We start from the raw sequence: 18,070 nt of genomic DNA on the forward strand, positions 1-18,070 counted from the left end.
TCTAGCCAATTTTTCAATATTTGATCTGATTTTGTGACAACAGTCTCGGCTGGCATATGGGAGGTAGGTGCAGAGCTGTTGCAGGGCCCTGCAGCAGCCTTGGCATCCCTTGGATGTACTCACTGGTCTTGATGTTTAAGCTCACAGCGTTGGCACTTAGTCATGGAGCAAATGGGGAGCTTCTACTGCTTAGAGTTGCATTTAAAAGCAGAAATATCGTCGCGCTTTTTATCCTCTGAGATTCCTGAAGTATGAATAACTTTCTTTAAATTTCATTACTAGTAGTGCTTCCTACTTACAGAAAAAAAAATATAGGTACTATAATCTGTAGAGCATGTTCTGTTATTTACAGATTTGCAAACTGATTTAACTTAGAATTTCTAAACATGATAAATAAAAAGTTTAGATTTATGCATAGCAGAGAGAGACAAAGTAGGTGAGGTTCTTAGCGGAGACTCCCACGCTTTGTAGCATGTTTACATCAAATTCAGGTTTGGGGTGTTTCGGATGTTGTGAGAACTTGTCAGTTAGTCACTTTCTGTAAATCCAGGCTGTAAATAAAAGTGGGATTCTCTAACAGGCTTTCACAAATGACTGTTTTCTGTCAATTTTGGATTACTTTTGAAACTTAGTAGGTCCCTGAGGCATCTTGTAACTCGTATAAATAAAGTAAAGAGAAGTTAGGAGTGTGTGGTTTTTGGTTGGTTTTCTGTTTGTTTTTAAACAAAAATTGCCTATTACCTAATAAGACCATACTTTCCATTTTGAAAACAAACACGCAGCAGTGTTGAAGTCTGCTTGTGGTCTGATGCAGGACTTGCTTATCTAGCTTTCATAACTGCCAAAAATGTTTAATTAGAAATTTCACAATACCCAAGGTCTTGCTTTCTTGATAGTTTGAGTTTAGCCGTTTTGTTTGGATCATATACAAATCATATACAAAGCATGTGTGCAAGTTCCTCATACACGTCTGTTTTGTGGACTGATTAAAAACCTGTAGATCCCGTGCTGTCATCATCATTTAAGGTTAGAAACCGGCTTGAAATCACAGCAGCTCCTGGATTGTTTTCTTCTTGTTGCTTCTATAAAAGTGCCAGTTCTTACCTATTAGTCACTGGCTTGACTCATTAAGTTCAAAATGAGTAGAAAAAGGGTTAAGTTGTGAAAACAAGCAGTTACGAAGTCAGCATTCTTCTGGAGGGAATATTTTATCCCTTGCTCGGTTGCCTACAGTTCTTATTTGCGTCTGCAGCTTCCTTATTCTGGCTCTGTGTGATGTTGTTCGGTTGAGGGGAAGGGCATGGGTGGGAGACATGGATGTTTTGTTCTGCATGTTTATTAATTTAAGACGTCCCTGAACGCGGGCCAAGATCCATCCCGGTTGGCTTCAGGCGCGGCGCAGAGGCCTCTGCTGCGATGGTCGTGGTGCCTGCGCTCAGCCGCCTGCCCCGGCAGCCTCCGCGTGCGCAGGGCCCGAGCGCAGCAGCCGGCTGCATGGGGAACGCTGAGGCGTCATCGCGAGAAACAAGGATCGCTCCTGCAGAGCGAAAACTTGGCCTTCTGGACCAGTAAAGTCTGAATTCCAGAATCATCAAGGGGTGATCAACAGAAGGGGGGCAAGGGAGAGCAGGGGACAAAAGTAGCACTTTTTCCCCCCTCAGCTTTCAAAAAAAAAAAAAAAAAAAGTATTTTTTGGGGTCAGCGCAGGGGGAGGCTACTCAATTCTTTAGCCACCTGTGAGCGAGACTTCATTCAACAGGCAGTCAGAATAAATGAACAATTTTAAAGTTGCATTCAACTATTTGAAAACAGCACATATGATGGGAGAATAGAGCAAAATGGAAATTTTCATGCCAGTATGTTTGCCTCTGACCGGCTGGCGTCATCCTCCCTTTAGTAACAGTTCTGAGGCATCTCTCTGGTTTCCAGTGTAATACATTCTGCTGCCTCCAACAAGCACTGTGCATTCCGGCTATTTCTGTAAGAGAAGAGGCTGATTTGGGTCTGTGTTCCCTGCTGTGATGCAGAAGTTAGCGAATCTTGTTGACAATGGAACTCAATGAATGTCGTGGCTGTTTCTGTATTTAGCATGTGGAAGTCAGCTATCTACCTTCATAATTGTATCTGTATGTTTCTTAAAAACGCAGAACTTGGTGCTTTATTATGTTTGTGCTTCTTCAGGTTTCATAACTCATGTAGCAATCTTGAACTCTTCTCCCAGCTCGTCTTTGACAGGAGCTCTAATGTGCTTGAGCATCCTGCAAAAGCACAGTAGTGCCTCTGGGCCAGTTTGTTAGAATTAAATGCACGTAATTTGATTTAAAGCTGTGTCCTCAAATTGCAGAAACTGGGTATCAGCAGTTCGTATAAAGTTATTGATATTCAGGCAATGAGCATGTACTTTAAAAGCACATATTTTGATATTAAAATTTAGTATTAAATCAACATGCTTGATTGCTTGATAAGCTTGTAAGTACACGAACATAGTGAAGTCATACACAAAATGCACCTTCTCAGTGAAAACCTGAGGAGACTCAGAAATCAAAAAGGAAAAGTCTGTCCATTAGAGCTCCTGGAGGAACATTTAAATGCCCTTTTTTCTATAACTGTGGGAAAAAACTACTCACTTGAATGCATTGAGGAAAGTGACAAGTACTGGGGTAATATTATAAAAATACATTATTCTTATTCTTATTTTTTGTTTTGTTTTGTTTTTCAGCCAGAAAACTTACAGAAGAATTGGCTTCGGGAGTTTTATCAGGTAAGGTAAAAGTTATTTTCTCTTCAAGTGCTATACTTGCTTGTTTGGTAGCTTGTTTACTAATGTAAAGATCTTCTGCTTTGTGAGTTTGAAGTCACTATTTTGTAGTCAAAACCAGTCTTAAAAAGTAGGTACCTTTTTGTCTTTCTAGGTAGCGAATAGTGTATAGGCATTATGTTTTCTTCTTGACAGTTGTCTAGCTAAAAAGTCCCTGACACTTTATAAAAATTACTTTAGTCTCACATGAAATGGTCTTTTAAGTCTCCCGAGTAAGAAATCTATTTGAGTAAATTCAATAAAATAAAAATGGTGACAGTCTAGTTTGTTTTTATTAATATTTAACATTTTTTTATGTTGGTTTGCAATAGATTATCCCTCCTATTTTCCCTTTATTTTTTTAGGCAATATGAAAATCATAGAATCATAGAATCATAGAATATCCTGAGTTGGAAGGGACCCTTAAGGATCATCAAGTCCAACTCTTGACACCGCACAGGTCTACCCAAAAGTTCAGACCATGTGCCTAAGTTCACAGTCCAATCTCTTCTTAAATTCAGACAGGCTCGGTGCAGTGACCACTTCCCTGGGGAGCCTGTTCCAGTGTGCAACCACCCTCTCTGTGAAGAACCCCCTCCTGACGTCCAGCCTAAATTTCCCCTGCCTCAGCTTAACCCCGTTCCCACGGGTCCTGTCACTGGTGTTAATGGAGAAAAGGTCTCCTGCCTCTCGACACCCCCTTACGAGGAAGTTGTAGACTGTGATGAGGTCCCCCCTCAGCCTCCTCTTCTCCAGGCTGAACAGGCCCAGTGACCTCAGCCGTTCCTCGTACGTCTTCCCCTCCAGGCCTTTCACCATCTTCGTAGCCCTCCTCTGGACACTCTCCAACAGTTTCATGTCCTTTTTATACTGTGGTGCCCAGAACTGCACACAGTACTCGAGGTGAGGCCGCACCAGCGCAGAGTAGAGCGGGACAATCACCTCCCTTGACCTACTAGTGATGCCATGCTTGATGCACCCCAGGACACGGTTGGTCCTCCTGGCTGCCAGGGCACACTGCTGGCTCATATTCAACTTGCTGTCTACCACGACCCCCAGATCCCTCTCTTCTAGGCTGCTCTCCAGCGTCTCATCGCCCAGTCTGTACATGCAGCCAGGGTTCCCCCGTCCCAGGTGCAGGACCCGGCACTTGCTCTTATAGCAATACTGAACTTGGACCCATATTATAAAATGTTGAAAACATAACTCTTTTTTGAGCATAAAAGCTGCTCTAACAAATTCTGGTTTTGCAGTAGAGATTTGTTTTACTTGTTGATCTCATGCAGAAACGAGCAAGTAAGCAATGGAAAATGAGCACTAAAGGAACCCCAAGGTGTTATGCTTTCTGTTTAGCATTATTAAGTGCTGTTTCACTGTGACAATTTATATCTGCCAGAATTGACAGATTTTCAGGTTCCTTTAAGCATGCTTAAATCTCCTATATAAAAATGGTTAATGTAACAGTATTCTGCTGTTCGAGTTTTAAAGTGAAACCACATCATACAGCAAACTTGACTTTTGATATTTTATCGTTGTTTTTTTTTTTGTAATTCAGAACATCTTGTAATTATTTACAAGGTCAAGTACATGCAATCTGCAATATTGTAAAACAGTGCAGTTCGCTTTTTTTTCTGGCAAGTTTAATGTAATTACAAAAGCCTGAAATTAAATAGCCAGTCTTATATTCCACACTATCTGTCAGCTTCACAAAAGATTAACCTGATTTATTTTTCTTCTTCCGTCTTGTTTAATTACTGCCATATGTATGTGGTGCTCAAATGGTGGAGGTTTCTTCAGCTAATTCTGATTTGAAACCTCTGCACATCTTTTGAAAAGACTCTACGAAGAAAATATAAAGTAGATATAAATAGATAAAACCCATATTTTTTCAGATCACTGCCTATTTTGTAGCATCACATTACTTCTGCATATTTACTGGCTACTGGCAAGACTCCGTACACTTCCAGTTGTTACTAAAGTGGGGTGAGCACTATGGAAACGTCTCCAAATACTTTGTGGAAAACAGGAAGAGGAGGGGAAAAAGAGAGCTGCTAGTATCCCAGAGCAGAGACCACTAATGTGTAACTGGACTTGGTCTGTCTTTGCTCCAGTGAATATCATGCGTATGAAGTTCAAAATAGGGAGAAAATGATTCATTGACACTCCCACGTGGCTGGACAGGTCCAGGATTATTCTGATCAACTGAAGTGTAACTGCAGCAGACCTGAACCCATCTCTCAGCTACAGTAGTTTCACTATGTCCTTCCTCCCTCTCCATTTCTCCGCCTTCCATATCTGCAATCTGAGAAAGCTATATTTAAAACAAAAAAGTTACCAGTTCCGCTTGTCACCAGCAGTAGTGTGAGACAGGCAGTCCTCGGCTTGTTTTGAGGAACAGTGCAGTCCAGGAGCCTTGAACCCTTCTTCGTTTCATCCGTGTGTTCAGTGGGATTGCTGTTTATACTGTGTTCACGAATGCAGTAGGAAGTGGAATTATAGGTTATACAAAAAGCTTTTTAGGGAAGAGACTAATATGCTTGTACTAAAAGTAGCACTGCACAGTCCTGACACTAGACTACATAGCAACCTAGTAAACGTACGACTTCAGAATTTTTTTTAACTTTGTATTGTGCACGCTTGCTGGAAGCCCTCTACAAATTGAGGTGCATCAGAAGCACTGGAAAATGACTTACAAGAAGACTCTTAATACTTCTTCATAAACTCGAAACCCAGATAAACCGCAGACCACAATTTTTTTCCATTCTTCTGAGGAATTCAATTTGCATATGTAGTTGTGTCAATACAGTTTGCATAACTTCTGAGGATGAAGTCCTTTTGCAAGCAGTCAAAATAATCTCCACAAAAAGAAAGCACTCTGGTAAAAATGTTTCTAGAAAGAAAACCCCATAATAGAGAATGTCTTCATCTTTGAATAGATGTCAACATATTAATGAAGGAGCATTTTTGTGGCTTGTTTTTAAGTTCCAACAAATTAAAATAGACATTTCAATTGCTGTGAAAGGTAGATACAGGTCATAATCTGCATTATCATGGATTATTTGCTATATGCATTTCCCAGAATGTGGTAGCATGTGGAGGACTAAAATAACATTTACATGTCACATGCTGAGATCTTTAAACTTCTGTCATTGTTCTACAAATATCTAGAATTGTTAATATGAATTGTTAATATGTTAATGTGATTGTTAACATGAAAAATCTAATGCTGTTAAATTACACAGTCTGAGAAATGCAAATGGAAAAAATATTTTAAATTTCACGTGTGTTTTTAATGACAAATTACAACATAGTAGCCCTCAAAGTACTGTGCTATTTTGTTGCCTTTGACAGCACAATTGATACAGCTGAGAAATGTTGCTTTGTCTGGTCTGATTTCCTTGGATACATCAGTCTCTGGTCTTGCAAAATTGAAGTCTGCATTTTGGATGACAGCCGACTTTGTATTTAAAAATTGATTTCACTATCAAACACTGGGTAGCCTACTGCCAGTTTTCTACTATTTGCTAGTTTCCCCCAAAGAAAAATGAAACAAAACGGAGGAGCAGTCCGGCTGAACTCAGTTCCAGATCCTCACGGGTATCGGCCCTTGGCGTGTTCCCCAAGGAACACGCTCCAGTGGCGGAGCCGTTCCCGTCTGTGTCCTGTAGCACTGAACGGGGGGCGCGCTTGATGCGCCGTTGGCAACTGGCTGGCTGCTCAGAGGAAAGGAATGGCCCCGGTCTCAAACTTGCTTGCATTCTTGTTTCCCATTGTCAACTTTATAGTACAGCTTATCCTTCTCGCTACAGTACATTTTCCCATCAGTGAATACGTGGTGTTCATTTTGTGGTTTCACAACACTTCTTATGATATATGCAGCAGGTATTGTGTTCTCATTATGTGTAGATCAGCAAGAAGGCTTCAAGCCGGGCTAGATAAGCTTTCACACACACAAAAAAAAACAACACATCGGTGTCTTTAGTAGTGAGATATTTTAAGAACAAGAAAAGGCTTCTGAGGAATCCATCCACCTGTCCATTAATGCTTAACAAACTGGTCAAAGTACATCGTCTAATTAAAGCATAATATCACCATAAAATTCCCCAAATGACTGAGGATCACTGTGTTCCTTCTCTTCTGTGGATTACAATATTAACTTTAAAGTTAGCATATTTTAAATTACCTATAAAGTAAATAAACAAATGTCACCTCTCCTCTCGTGTTCTTCCTCTTTTCCCCCATGCTCCATCCCCTACCTGAGGCGTGGTGCCGCGGGGACCTGTGGCCCAACCTCACGGGGTGTGTGAAGCTGTAGCCAGGAATTTGGCTGCTATTTTGCAGCTTATTTTAGGACAGCAAATTATATGTTGTTGGCCTGGAAAGTTCAAGGAGCTCCTGTATGCTTTTTAAAAAAAAAAAAAAAAAAAAAAAAAGGAACCCCCCTCTTCCCCCCCCTTTGGTGGAGAATGGAAAGTGTTTTAATGAGGCTGACAAAGGCCATGCTGATTTTTTTTTCTTTTTGTGGCTCTCTTTTTGCTGCAGTAGAGAAGGTACAAGCTGTGCTTCGCTTTTTAGTTGAACAGGAGGAAAAAGGAGCACTAAATGAGCTGGCTGCCAGCTGAGACTTTGCTTTTCTGCTTGTGAAGCTTGGAGTTGGAAAGGACAGCGAGTGGTTGTGCTTTGCTCAGTATTTAAAGCATGCTTTGGTTTGGGGGTAGGGGGCTAGGTTCAGGACTTCCAGTCTTAGGTTAAAGCTTTTCTTCGTTCATCATTGCAGCCAGTGCCTCCTCTCTGCAAAGAAGCCATCAAGATTAAGGAAATGATTAAATTCCCATTAGTAGCTATAGACATTACAGAAATCTACTTTTCTCCTCTGTGTGGTGCTGCTGACTCAAATGGTTGTGTTGCCATTCTTCATATCTATCCTTATGCATGAAAGAGGGTATGATTTTTCTGCAGAAACGAGATCATACACAAAGCTTGCATTTTGAGTATTTTTTAGGTGGAGGTGAGGATGTGGAAGGTGATGGCAATTCCTGCAATTCTTCTTGTGGCCGTGGCAGGGAGCAGACCTAAACTGAAGTGAGAATTGGGCACGTTTCTCAAGCTGCCGTACTTCGGTGGCGAGGTCTGGGTGCTGCACGAGGCAGGGGTGGTGGGGCAGTGCCCTGCCCGGCGGCTGCTGTGCCCAGCCGAGCCTGTCAGCGTTCCCTGACAAAATGCTGGGCTGCCGACGTGCCAGCCCTCTGGTGGGTGTATCTCAGCTCCATTTGACAGTTCTCTCAAGGGTTTGTTTTTGAAGTCCCTTTCTTCCAGGGGCTGGCCACAGCTAACTTAGTTGAAAATGTCTTCGCCTGAGCAAAGATGTGCTTGTGGTTGAAAAGGCGTGGACTCCTATGTCAGAGCGAAACATTAGGCGTTGTCTGTGACTTCAGACCAAAAAATAGGTCGTATGGAAAAAAGTGATTTAGAGCAACTTTCAGCGTTACAGGTAGAACTGATGTTAAAACAGGCAGCATAGTTTTCTGATACTGACTAAAATCACAGACTTAATGTAAATAATGTCTGATTTTTCAGCGTTAGGTTATCAGTGCACATATCAGTGAAACTTAGCTGTAACAACCTTAAAAACATTATTTTGTTCTGAGAATTAGTTTGCATATAACCCTCGTGAATAGCATGAAAAATGATTTAATATTTTATAGTCATGTATATATTAGTATATATATACACTAATATATATATAGTCATAATATATATATTTTTTATATATATATAGTCATATTGTGGAAAGTCTTGTTATTCTTAGATACAGAAATTACAGTAACTTGCACATCGAACTTAAACCAAAGTTGATAGTTAAAACCATTATTGCTTGTTTAACTGACATTAATTTTCCCCCTATCCCTATGATTACTAAATAATTCACTGTTTTTCTTCTCTAATATTGCTCTCATCGCTGATACTCAAAATCTACTAGCTTAAGCTGAAAATTTCTATGTATGTGCCTTACTCTGAGTTTTGGAGGAAACATCCAGGGGAGAAAAAAAAATCTTTATTCTGTAAATGAGACCTAGAAAAATATTTAATTTCTGATCTGAAAAAATAAACATAGTCACATGCTGGTAGTGACCGCTTCTTTACAAAACTGTACAGCCTGCAGGTTGCAGAGTAGGGACTTGGAAGCCCCCCGTTTTCAGTTTTTAGCCAGTTAAAGAGCTGTGCTTTGTCCTTCCTTTGAAGACCATGGAGGTGGAAGCCACGGGCTGGGGCTGCAGGGAAGGAGAGCCGGGGAGGGCAGCCAGGGGAGGAGAGGCACCGAAATGGGAAGCAAAGCCCCGCCTGCAGCGGGGGCTGAGGACAGGGACCAGGAGCCGGGCAGCCGGAGCACAGGCGTCCCAGGGCTGGGGGCCCCTGACCTGTGGGTGTCGCGGTCCCGGGCCCTCGGAGCACCTTGGGGAGCAGCCCAGGTGTCCCCCAGCCCCGAGCCGTGGGTGAGGAGAGGTCTGTGAGTGTCCTTTCTCCAGGTCTTAAACCTTGAAAAGGTGGTAGAGGAGAGTGTATAGCTGCTGGTGATAACATATTGCAATGTTACTTTGAAGGGTTTTAAGAAAAATCTTTCAGGAGTTGCTGAAGAATGGCACTTAGGTATCGTGAAATGCAGAGAGCTCAAAATGCCGTTCATGGATTTACCTGTTGTGAGCCTGTGTGATGAGTAATCGCAGATCAGTTTCTTCCTGTCCCTAGTTTACTGTGTGCTATTAAACTGTATTAAAATTTAAGTAGCAATTGCTAGGCAGTGACTTGCTCTGCTGTGGTCACGCTGCGGTCTAATAATACCCCAGCAGTAATGCTCAGCTGTGGATATTCAAATCTGCGTTGAGGTCACGCAGCGGTAACCCCTTCACCCGGCCTTTCTTTTTCTTTCCTTAAATATCTCTGTGCCCTCAGAGCACAGCCCTGGCTTGCAGCAGCAGCGGGGACCAGTTCTCCCCTGCAGGCCAGACACCGACCTTTACCTCCCCTAGCAAGCGAAGAGAAGCGAGGCGCCGTCCATCCCCTGCGGCAGCGCTCGCGGTCCTGCCCGGCTCCGGCCGTCTTGCTGTGGGAGCGGGGCAGCACTGGGACCCCTCAGCACCCACGCTCTCCTCGCCATCCTCTGCCTCGAGCACCTCGCGGCACTCAGCTGCTCCATGAGCTGGGAAGAGGGTTCACTGCCCGATCTCGTGCAGCATAACCTTCAAACAACTTGGGCTCCACAATGTAAGAAGGATACAGAACTCTTAGAGAGTGTCCAAAAGAAGGCAACAAACTGGGTGATCGTTAAGGTCCCTTCCCACCCAAGCTGTTGTACGATTCTGTATAGAAGCTGGATTTTCTGGATGACTGCTGCTTGGTGGTGCACTTGCAAAAATTGTATGCTCAAAAACATAAAATAGAAAGAAACTGCAAATACTTTGAATGCTTTAGAACTACAGATGCTAAATTGACTGCATCTTTTATCACAGAATCACAGAATTTTCTAGGTTGGAAGAGACCTCAAGGTCATCGAGTCCAACCTCCAACCTAACAATTTTATAGTGCACAAGAAAATGTAAACTACAGGAAAAGCTTCAGTTCGATACTTTAACTACATGAATAGATTTCTAAGTGATCCTAGCTGTGGAAGTTAGAGGTTCAAGTTCCTCGTTTGCCTTGTTTGAACCGAGGTGTGAAAGCAGTGCCCTCACCCCTGTGCACACAGTACCCCTTCTGTGAGAGGCTGGCCTCTCTGCTGCATGGCCGTAAGGGCGTGCGGTGCTGTGTCCTCTCCCAGCGCCCCGCAGCACTGCTGCTGCTCCAGCAGCCCTCTGCCCTGAGCTGAGGCAGGCGTGGGGCACCAACAACGCGGGGCCGCTCTCCTCTGCCCCATCCCCTCGCCTCTCTCCTGTCAGCATAGGTTAGAAATAGGAATGGGAAAAAGCATCCTATATTGTTGACCAGTTTTATATCTATACCAGTTAGATACCCATAATTATAATAATACTTGATTACCCATATCCCCAAAAAAGAACTTTTCATTGGTGCTTCTTTTACACTACTTTTGTGTATCCAGAAATTAATAATGCCCAACTTCTTAAAAATACTGTTCCACTGCAGATGCAAATTCAGTGTTTATGTGATCTATTATATGATCTGTAACCTCTGGCAACTGAGAGTTTTCAGCTCTGAAGCATTCATTATTCATTATTATGTACTGTTTGTTCTTTCATCACAGTAGAAAACTAGTAAAAGGTAATGAAGCAAGGCCAATTTGCTCATAGTTGGAGGGTATTTATTATAAGAGAGGATGTAGCTGGTATTCAGGTATGTTTTTGTGGTGTAACCTCCAAGGAATGCCACTAAGGCCTCCCACTGCTATTAAGCCACTGCCATTTCCTCATTTTAAAAAGTGGCGTATATATGTTTTTGTTGTTATTTTACCTGCTGTGATTTCAGACTCTCAGGGATTTGAATATGAACAAAAATGTGTCCTGCATCTAAGTTCAGACTCTGGAAATTGCTAGACTTCCATATTTTCTGTTGTTATTGCTGTAGCACAGCAAATAATTTCACCAGCATTTTCTCTTTGCAAGAATCCCATGCTCAGGGCTCCCCGTTACTCATCCTTAATGCATGTGGAATTGCTGATGCTTAGATCCTCTTTGAAAGCATTCATTTTACTTTTACCGTAACAATGTATTCATTTTATTAGCTTTGTAAGATGAGATCCTAATACTATGCAAACTATTGTAGCACTAAAAATGTATCCTGTTTTGTGACAGTACTTTTTTTGCTTTGTTTGCAGTTACTAGATGTGTTACTTTGAAACAGTTAGACTTGGATTTTTTTGCTTTACAAGATTAAATAGTCACAATTGTTTTCTAATTGTGGTAACTTCATAGAGCTCTCCAAATAGGTAAGATCAGTAGTTGGAAGCCAAAACTGATTTGGAGCAATAAACTGGTTTGGACATTTGGAGCAAAACTGATTTGGAGCACATGGAGAGTTGGGACTGCATGCTGTTTAGGGACCGCAAACAAGCTCTGTTATGAAGTTTGACTTCACAGCCTGGGTTTAGTTAACAGTTATCTCCTAGATAGTACAGAAAATCAACTAAGCAATCAAACTTCACAGAGATCTTTGTTTACTCCTTGGTTGTTACTGGACTCTGACGGTGGGCTGCTGGCTCCCACGAGGCGATGCTACCCCTGTGCTTTTGGATGTTGCGCTGTTGTTGCTTCTGTAGATGCTTGGTGTTTGGTTGGATGGTGTACTTTTATAGTGATTGTAAATTGGACACATGACTTTGCAAGATAATTAGCACAGCAGAAGTGTCCATCTCTGCAGGAGAGAGAGCACTCAGGAGCTGAAGCAAAAGCGCGGTGGTCCTGCCTTGCACAGCTTCAGACTGGCGGTGTGGCTGTGAAGCACAGCTTGCTCCCTGTCCTGTGGGCGAGGCTGGCAGCTCCACAGCGTGTTATCCTTGGGAAGAAAGGGGCAGCCGCACGGGCTCGCCCGTTTTACCATGTGTGCTGTGCAGGCAGAGCCCCCAGACAGCCTGGTCAGCTCCGCTCCCTCCTGCCATTGCCCACCACTCGCTGGAGAGGTTCGCCTGAGATTTTGGTCTCCAGAGCCTTTCCAGAGCCTGGCATTACTGTCTAACTGGTCTTCTAAAAGGAAAAGCAGATATTCAGACTTTTGGAAATCAAAACCTGTCTCCTGAGTGTTGGTGGCTGTACTGAGAAGGAGCGTGTTCACAACCATGTTGAAAGATGCGTGTCCCATTCAGCACCAAGTGTGGTGTTGGACAAGATAGATGAAGAAAAACTTTCTCCGTGAAGCTTTCTCTTGTAATTGTAAATCTATGAAATCAGCTAGTATTAATGTAAGCTTTCACAGTTATATCAAATGTACATCAACAGAAAAGTAGGTGCATGTGCCGAGTTGGTTAAAACTACACGGGCTCTGGGTATTTTTATCTATCCTATCTGAACTTTGCTTTTTTTTTTTTTTTTTTTTTTTCAGTTGAACTTTTTATTGGGTCCTGTTGTAGTTTGTCCTCAGTCCTTGCTGATGACAGCCTGTTTTTAAAACGAGATTGCTGTGTAGCACGGTTTGTTCATTAACGCCAGTTTGCGTCCGAGTGAAGTGCACAAAGATCCACAAAATACATGTAGGAGAGGGCATTTACTTCTCCCCTTTACACTTGTCAGTACCTTACTTCAAAAAGCTTCACAAAACAGACCTACACCAAGATTTGTTTCAGTTAGGGGGAATCTCAGGTTTGGAAGAAGAAGTGACTTGTCAGAAATCACGAAGAAGCCAGCAGCTCTTCTCATCTTGGTTTTGTGAGCTGAGGCTAGCAGCCTGGCTACTTGAGTTTACGGGGCGACCTGTAAATGGGTGCGTGCTGTATTCCCACCGGCTCTGCCATTTGTAAGCCCCTTTGGGCTTCTTGCGGCCGCCAGGCCTGGTGCGGCCTTCACCCTGTGGGGTGAAATGGGGGCCTGACAGACGGCACGGCATGGCGCGTGGCATCGCGTGGCCATGGCACGGTCGTTGCTACCTGCCAATGTCCCCTGCGTGCGTTTTGGCGAGTCACTGTGGCAGCAGTGCCCGTGGGCTGCGGTGCAGTTCGGTGGTCGGTCCCTCGTGGCACGGTTATCTTGGTGCACCAAAGGGGCGTTAGCTACAGGTACGGCAGGAATACAGCTCATCTTGCTCGCTGGAAGAGAAGGCTGCTGCATTTCAAATTTTGCTGCTATTTAATTTATTTTGATTTCTGATGAGGTTATTTGCATAGTCAGGAATTAAGGAGTTTAGCTTCCTGTCATCAGATCAAAAGAAAAATTGCAACGTGGTTTAAGGGAGAAACATTTTTAAAGACTCTTTACTTGTTGGTCATTGTTAGTTTGCACTATTAAAATCACAACGGCAAAGGTTTATTGCCTCGTTCCCTTTTCAGAGTTGCAGGGTATCAGCAGCAAAAAAAAAAAAAAAAAAAAAAAAAAAAAAGTCTGAAAGGAGGGATTTCCCTGATGTTTTTTCAGCTACTTACTGCACCAAGTTGCAGTCGGGAGGCCCTGCAGTAGTCGTGTGTGTTTGCCTGGCACCGGCAGCCCGGTGCCAGAGTGGGGCAGGGCGCGGTGGGCTCTGCGGTGGGGAGGTGAGGCCTGGCCGGCGGCCCCAGCAGTCCCAGTGCCAGCGCCTGGAGGGACCGGAGGTGGCTTCTTGTTCTGCTCCAAGTGGCTCGCCGAAACCAGGCCGTCCCGCCACTGAACGGCTGTGCAGACAGCGAGGCCTTTGTGCCGGCTGGGACCTCCGAGTGCCAGCAAGTCAAAAATAACACCCAGTCAGATTTTTAACTTGTTGTTTGCCTGGTGTGTTCGCATTGGTGCGGACTTGGCTAGTTCATACTTACCCCTTCAAAAAATTGAAGTGGTTCTGTAGCTTGTGCCCGTTATTTTGCAAGATGATAAAATGTTAAATATGAGTTGTAGAGACTTAATACCAACACAGAAATGTTTTTTAAACTGGTTGTTTGCAATGCTGGATGGAGTTAACACAGAGAAAATTTGCAAGGGCAAAATAATGTGTTTCAAACAGCAGCAAGCATATAAATGCTGCATGTTAGACTTGATGCATAGCAAAAAAGCATATGTTCTACTTCTTTAAGCATGATTGTATCCTAGGGCTGACAATTTAATATTGAAGATACTTGTGGTACACAAGACTAGCTTTTAAAACAGTGTGATGGCTTTACGTGTCTCCAGTGTTAAATATGTCCATATATATAATTTCCACTCTGTGCTGCGCTGGTGTGGCCTTGCCGCAAGCACCGTGTGCAGTTCTGGGCACCACAGCACAAAAAGGGCGTGAAACTGTTGGAGAGCGTCCAGAGAAGGGCTACTAGGATGCTGAAGGGCCCTAGAGGGGAAAACTTAAAACATTTGAGATTATTATTGTGTATTATAAATCTTTTATGTGTACTAACAAGTGATGCTCCACTTACTGCTTATTACTGCTCTGCCAGTTGCTTCTCAGATAATAGCTGATATTCCTACTTTCAGAAAGAACACATCTGGATTTAGATCATTTGTTCTGTCTGTTAACAGTTGTGAATGCATTTTTTTTAAAGATTTGTTTATCTGTTTGTTTCAGGTTGTACATACACACAAACCCCACTTCATGGCTTTACACTGTCAAGAATTTGGAGGAAAAAACTATGAAGCTTCCATGTCTCATGTGGACAAGTTTGTTAAGTAAGTAGCTGCAAAGTTGCTTTATATTGCTAGCATATTATTCCAGGCAGAAGTCATTAAGTGTGCAGAGCATTTTAAAGTGTATAGACTGAAATTTTGACGTCATATGACTTTGCAGGAGGAAGTTACTAGGCATATGTGCTTCTATGCAGTAGTTGGGGTAGATGTTTCCCAGCGTCTTCTCATAACGGTGATGTTTTAAATAGCTGGTGACGGTGGGAAATTGGTGTGAGTTGGACAGAAGTTGATATAAGGCAAGCAATACTGAAAGCACAGATGATTTACAAAAATATGCAATGTTTATAAATCAGGGTGAATAGAGTCCTAACTTGAGCATTTAGTCAGAAGGAATCCTGTCAAAATCATCAGCAAATCTAATGTGCAGAGTTTGAGGAAGTAAGAAATAAAAGTCAGAAATAAGTTATTTGTTACGTGTGTAGACTGGGGATGAATCTTAAGGCAAGACTGTATTAATTTGTTAACTTTCAGTAACTGCTGTTGCTGCAGCTCCATTAGAAAGTTCTCTGTAAATGAAATAATTTTCTATAAAAATACTTCATGGATGCAGAGTTAGAAAATATGGATCAAAAAATTAAGTCACTGAATTTAAAATCCTCGCCTGTTTGCACTTGCTCCTAGATGCAGGAGGCAGCAGTGCTCCAAGCCTCCTGCTGAAGTAATATAGCCTGTTGGTTACGTGAGTGATGTCAATAGCTCCAGTAGTCCTTTCTTAGCTTTTCTTTATCCCTCTTTCTGGTATCCAGAGAGGTGCAGCATATACTTGCAGAGGGTGTTTTTACAGTGGGCACATGCGATGTAATTAAGTGTGAGGATGGGGCTCGTGGCGCCCGGCTGTGGCAGTGACAGCGGTCCAGCAGTGCCCTCTGCTGCTCCTCTTCTGCGGGCTGCGCCAGTGGCTTGAGGAGTAAATGCCACTGAGGCAACCCTGCATTTGTAATGTGTACGTGTTGCATAAGTTTGTGTAAAAGCTGTCTTTCTTTTCTTGACACCTGGTCTATTTTACGCATTTACAATGAAATCGTGGTTTGAAATGAGCAGACTCTCTAGCATGTGAGCTGATGAAGTGCGGTGTTGTTGCATGAGTTCACGTGCCAGGCTGTCAGCTTCCTTTGTGTCAGACAGAGGTGGAAGGAGAGAAATGTCTCGGGCCCCTCCGCTTGCTGGGGGATGAAGGGCCATCGTCCCCACGGCTGCTGTGTGCCAGCCCGGGCAGGGGGCAGCAGGGAGCTCCTGCAGGCACCCCGGAGCAGCCCACCCACCTGCTCGATGTTCACTAGCTTGGAGCATGGCTCACCAAGTCTAGCACAGAGAAAATCACCCTTTGGGTAACAAGGCTCAGCAGAAGCCTGCCTGACTTCCAAAAGATAGCTGTACCAAGGGCTTGTTTTGTGGCATCAAAATTCATCTGAATACTGGAGGATTGTGTCCCTTCATACTCCCTAACCACCTTCAGATGAGCCTCATTTTCTTAAGTCACCTACAAGAGCACCTGGACCAGCATCATGTACCACTCCAAGGCACAAATGGCAAAGTCCTCAACGAGCTGCTTTTAGAAAGCCAACTTCTATCAAGTCAAAAGACTGCTTTCACCCTGCAAGTAACGGAGTTGAAAAAAACAAAGCTCTTAAGGTTGAGATCATGGAGTGGTTAGCACAAGTTGCCCAATTTTATGTAATTTTCAGATGTCCAGAGACTTGAGTCCTTCACGACAGTGTCCAAATGGCACTTAGACATTTTGGGATTTTGTGTTGAAAGTGGAGGTGATGTTCTCAGCATGTAAGCAAATGGCCGTACCACAGGAAACTTTTATTCCAATATGGGTTGGAAGCCGGCAGTTCCTCTGTGTGATATTGAGGACATTTCAGTACAGAGAATGATGCTAAGGCAAGATAATATGTTTGCATGTCCTTTCATATTTTCAATCTCTTGTCTTTTAGAGAATTATTATCAAGTGATGCAATGAAAGACTACAACAGAGCTCGAGTTTACCTGGATGAGAACTATAAATCACAGGAACATTTTACGGTAAGTTTCTTTATTAAATAAGTTTAGTTCAACAGACAGTGATTTTATTCTATTAAACTGTTGAGGTTTTTAGGTTGGTGTGTGTATGTGAGCAGTTTACATCATGATGAGGATTACATCTTTACTAAAAGTATTTACTCTAAGATATGTAAATGCTGGTTTCACAGAAGTGCATCCATTGAAAAGTACATAGAATAGTATGATTCACAGAAAGTCTTTTCTTTTGTTTAAAATGATTGTCTTTTTTTTTTTTTTTTTATAACAACCTTCTCGGTGGATCAGAATTACCTTCTGTTGAAGAAGCTGTTTGACTGTCTGACAGTTAGGTGGTGCCAGATCTGGAGCACGATTAGCTGGGAGCAGAGCTTGCAAGTAGTCCAGACTTGTTGCAGATCCCTAGAACTGATTCACAGACTGGCTCAAGTGTGGGAATGTGAGAAGAGAGCACAGGTTTCCACTGGTATGAGAGTGATGTTTAGGTGTAAATGTACACATAAATGAAGCATGTGTGCAGTCGCCTGTTACACAGAGCAGGCAGGAGTGTATGGTCATCACCAGGATTGCACAATATGTAGATAGAACTAGTGTTCTATTTAGTTAATTGCTACTAGATTGTACAAGAAAGAATGGTCCTTTAGTGGTTAATTAGTGACACCTCCCTTCTATCCAGTACAGCAGCTTCCTTTTCCCCTGAGGTATTTCTCAGAATCTTTTGTCAGGCCCTGATGTCATCTGGAGCTGGGCTCTCGCGTTCAAAGCAAATGACAAAAGGGCAGGGGGGCAGTGGCCAGATGCAGCACTGAGGACATGGAGTTCAAACAAGTAAACAGCACCCCCCATGTGCACATAAATCCCAGTGTGGTAGCGTGTGAAGGTGAATAGAAACTAATAGGAAATATTTTTATTCATTTTTGAATGACTGTGGCTAGAAGCCCAGGGAAGC

General features: G+C 42.9%; 1 protein-coding gene across 3 annotated transcripts in view; it reads left to right on the forward strand.

Annotated features, from left to right (window-relative positions):
- INPP5A (inositol polyphosphate-5-phosphatase A) overlaps positions 1-18,070 on the forward strand; it is a 240,465-nt gene that overhangs the window by 53,574 nt on the left and 168,821 nt on the right. For all 3 annotated transcript variants that reach the window (XM_032191089.1, XM_032191091.1, XM_032191090.1), the window contains exons 2-4: positions 2,720-2,761; positions 14,981-15,081; positions 17,040-17,127. In XM_032191089.1, the coding sequence (XP_032046980.1) occupies positions 2,720-2,761; positions 14,981-15,081; positions 17,040-17,127 (231 nt within the window). The remainder of the gene's footprint in view (positions 1-2,719; positions 2,762-14,980; positions 15,082-17,039; positions 17,128-18,070) is intronic.

The sequence above is a fragment of the Aythya fuligula genome, chromosome 7 (assembly GCF_009819795.1).
Source record: "Aythya fuligula isolate bAytFul2 chromosome 7, bAytFul2.pri, whole genome shotgun sequence".
Taxonomy (NCBI): Eukaryota; Metazoa; Chordata; class Aves; order Anseriformes; family Anatidae; genus Aythya; species Aythya fuligula.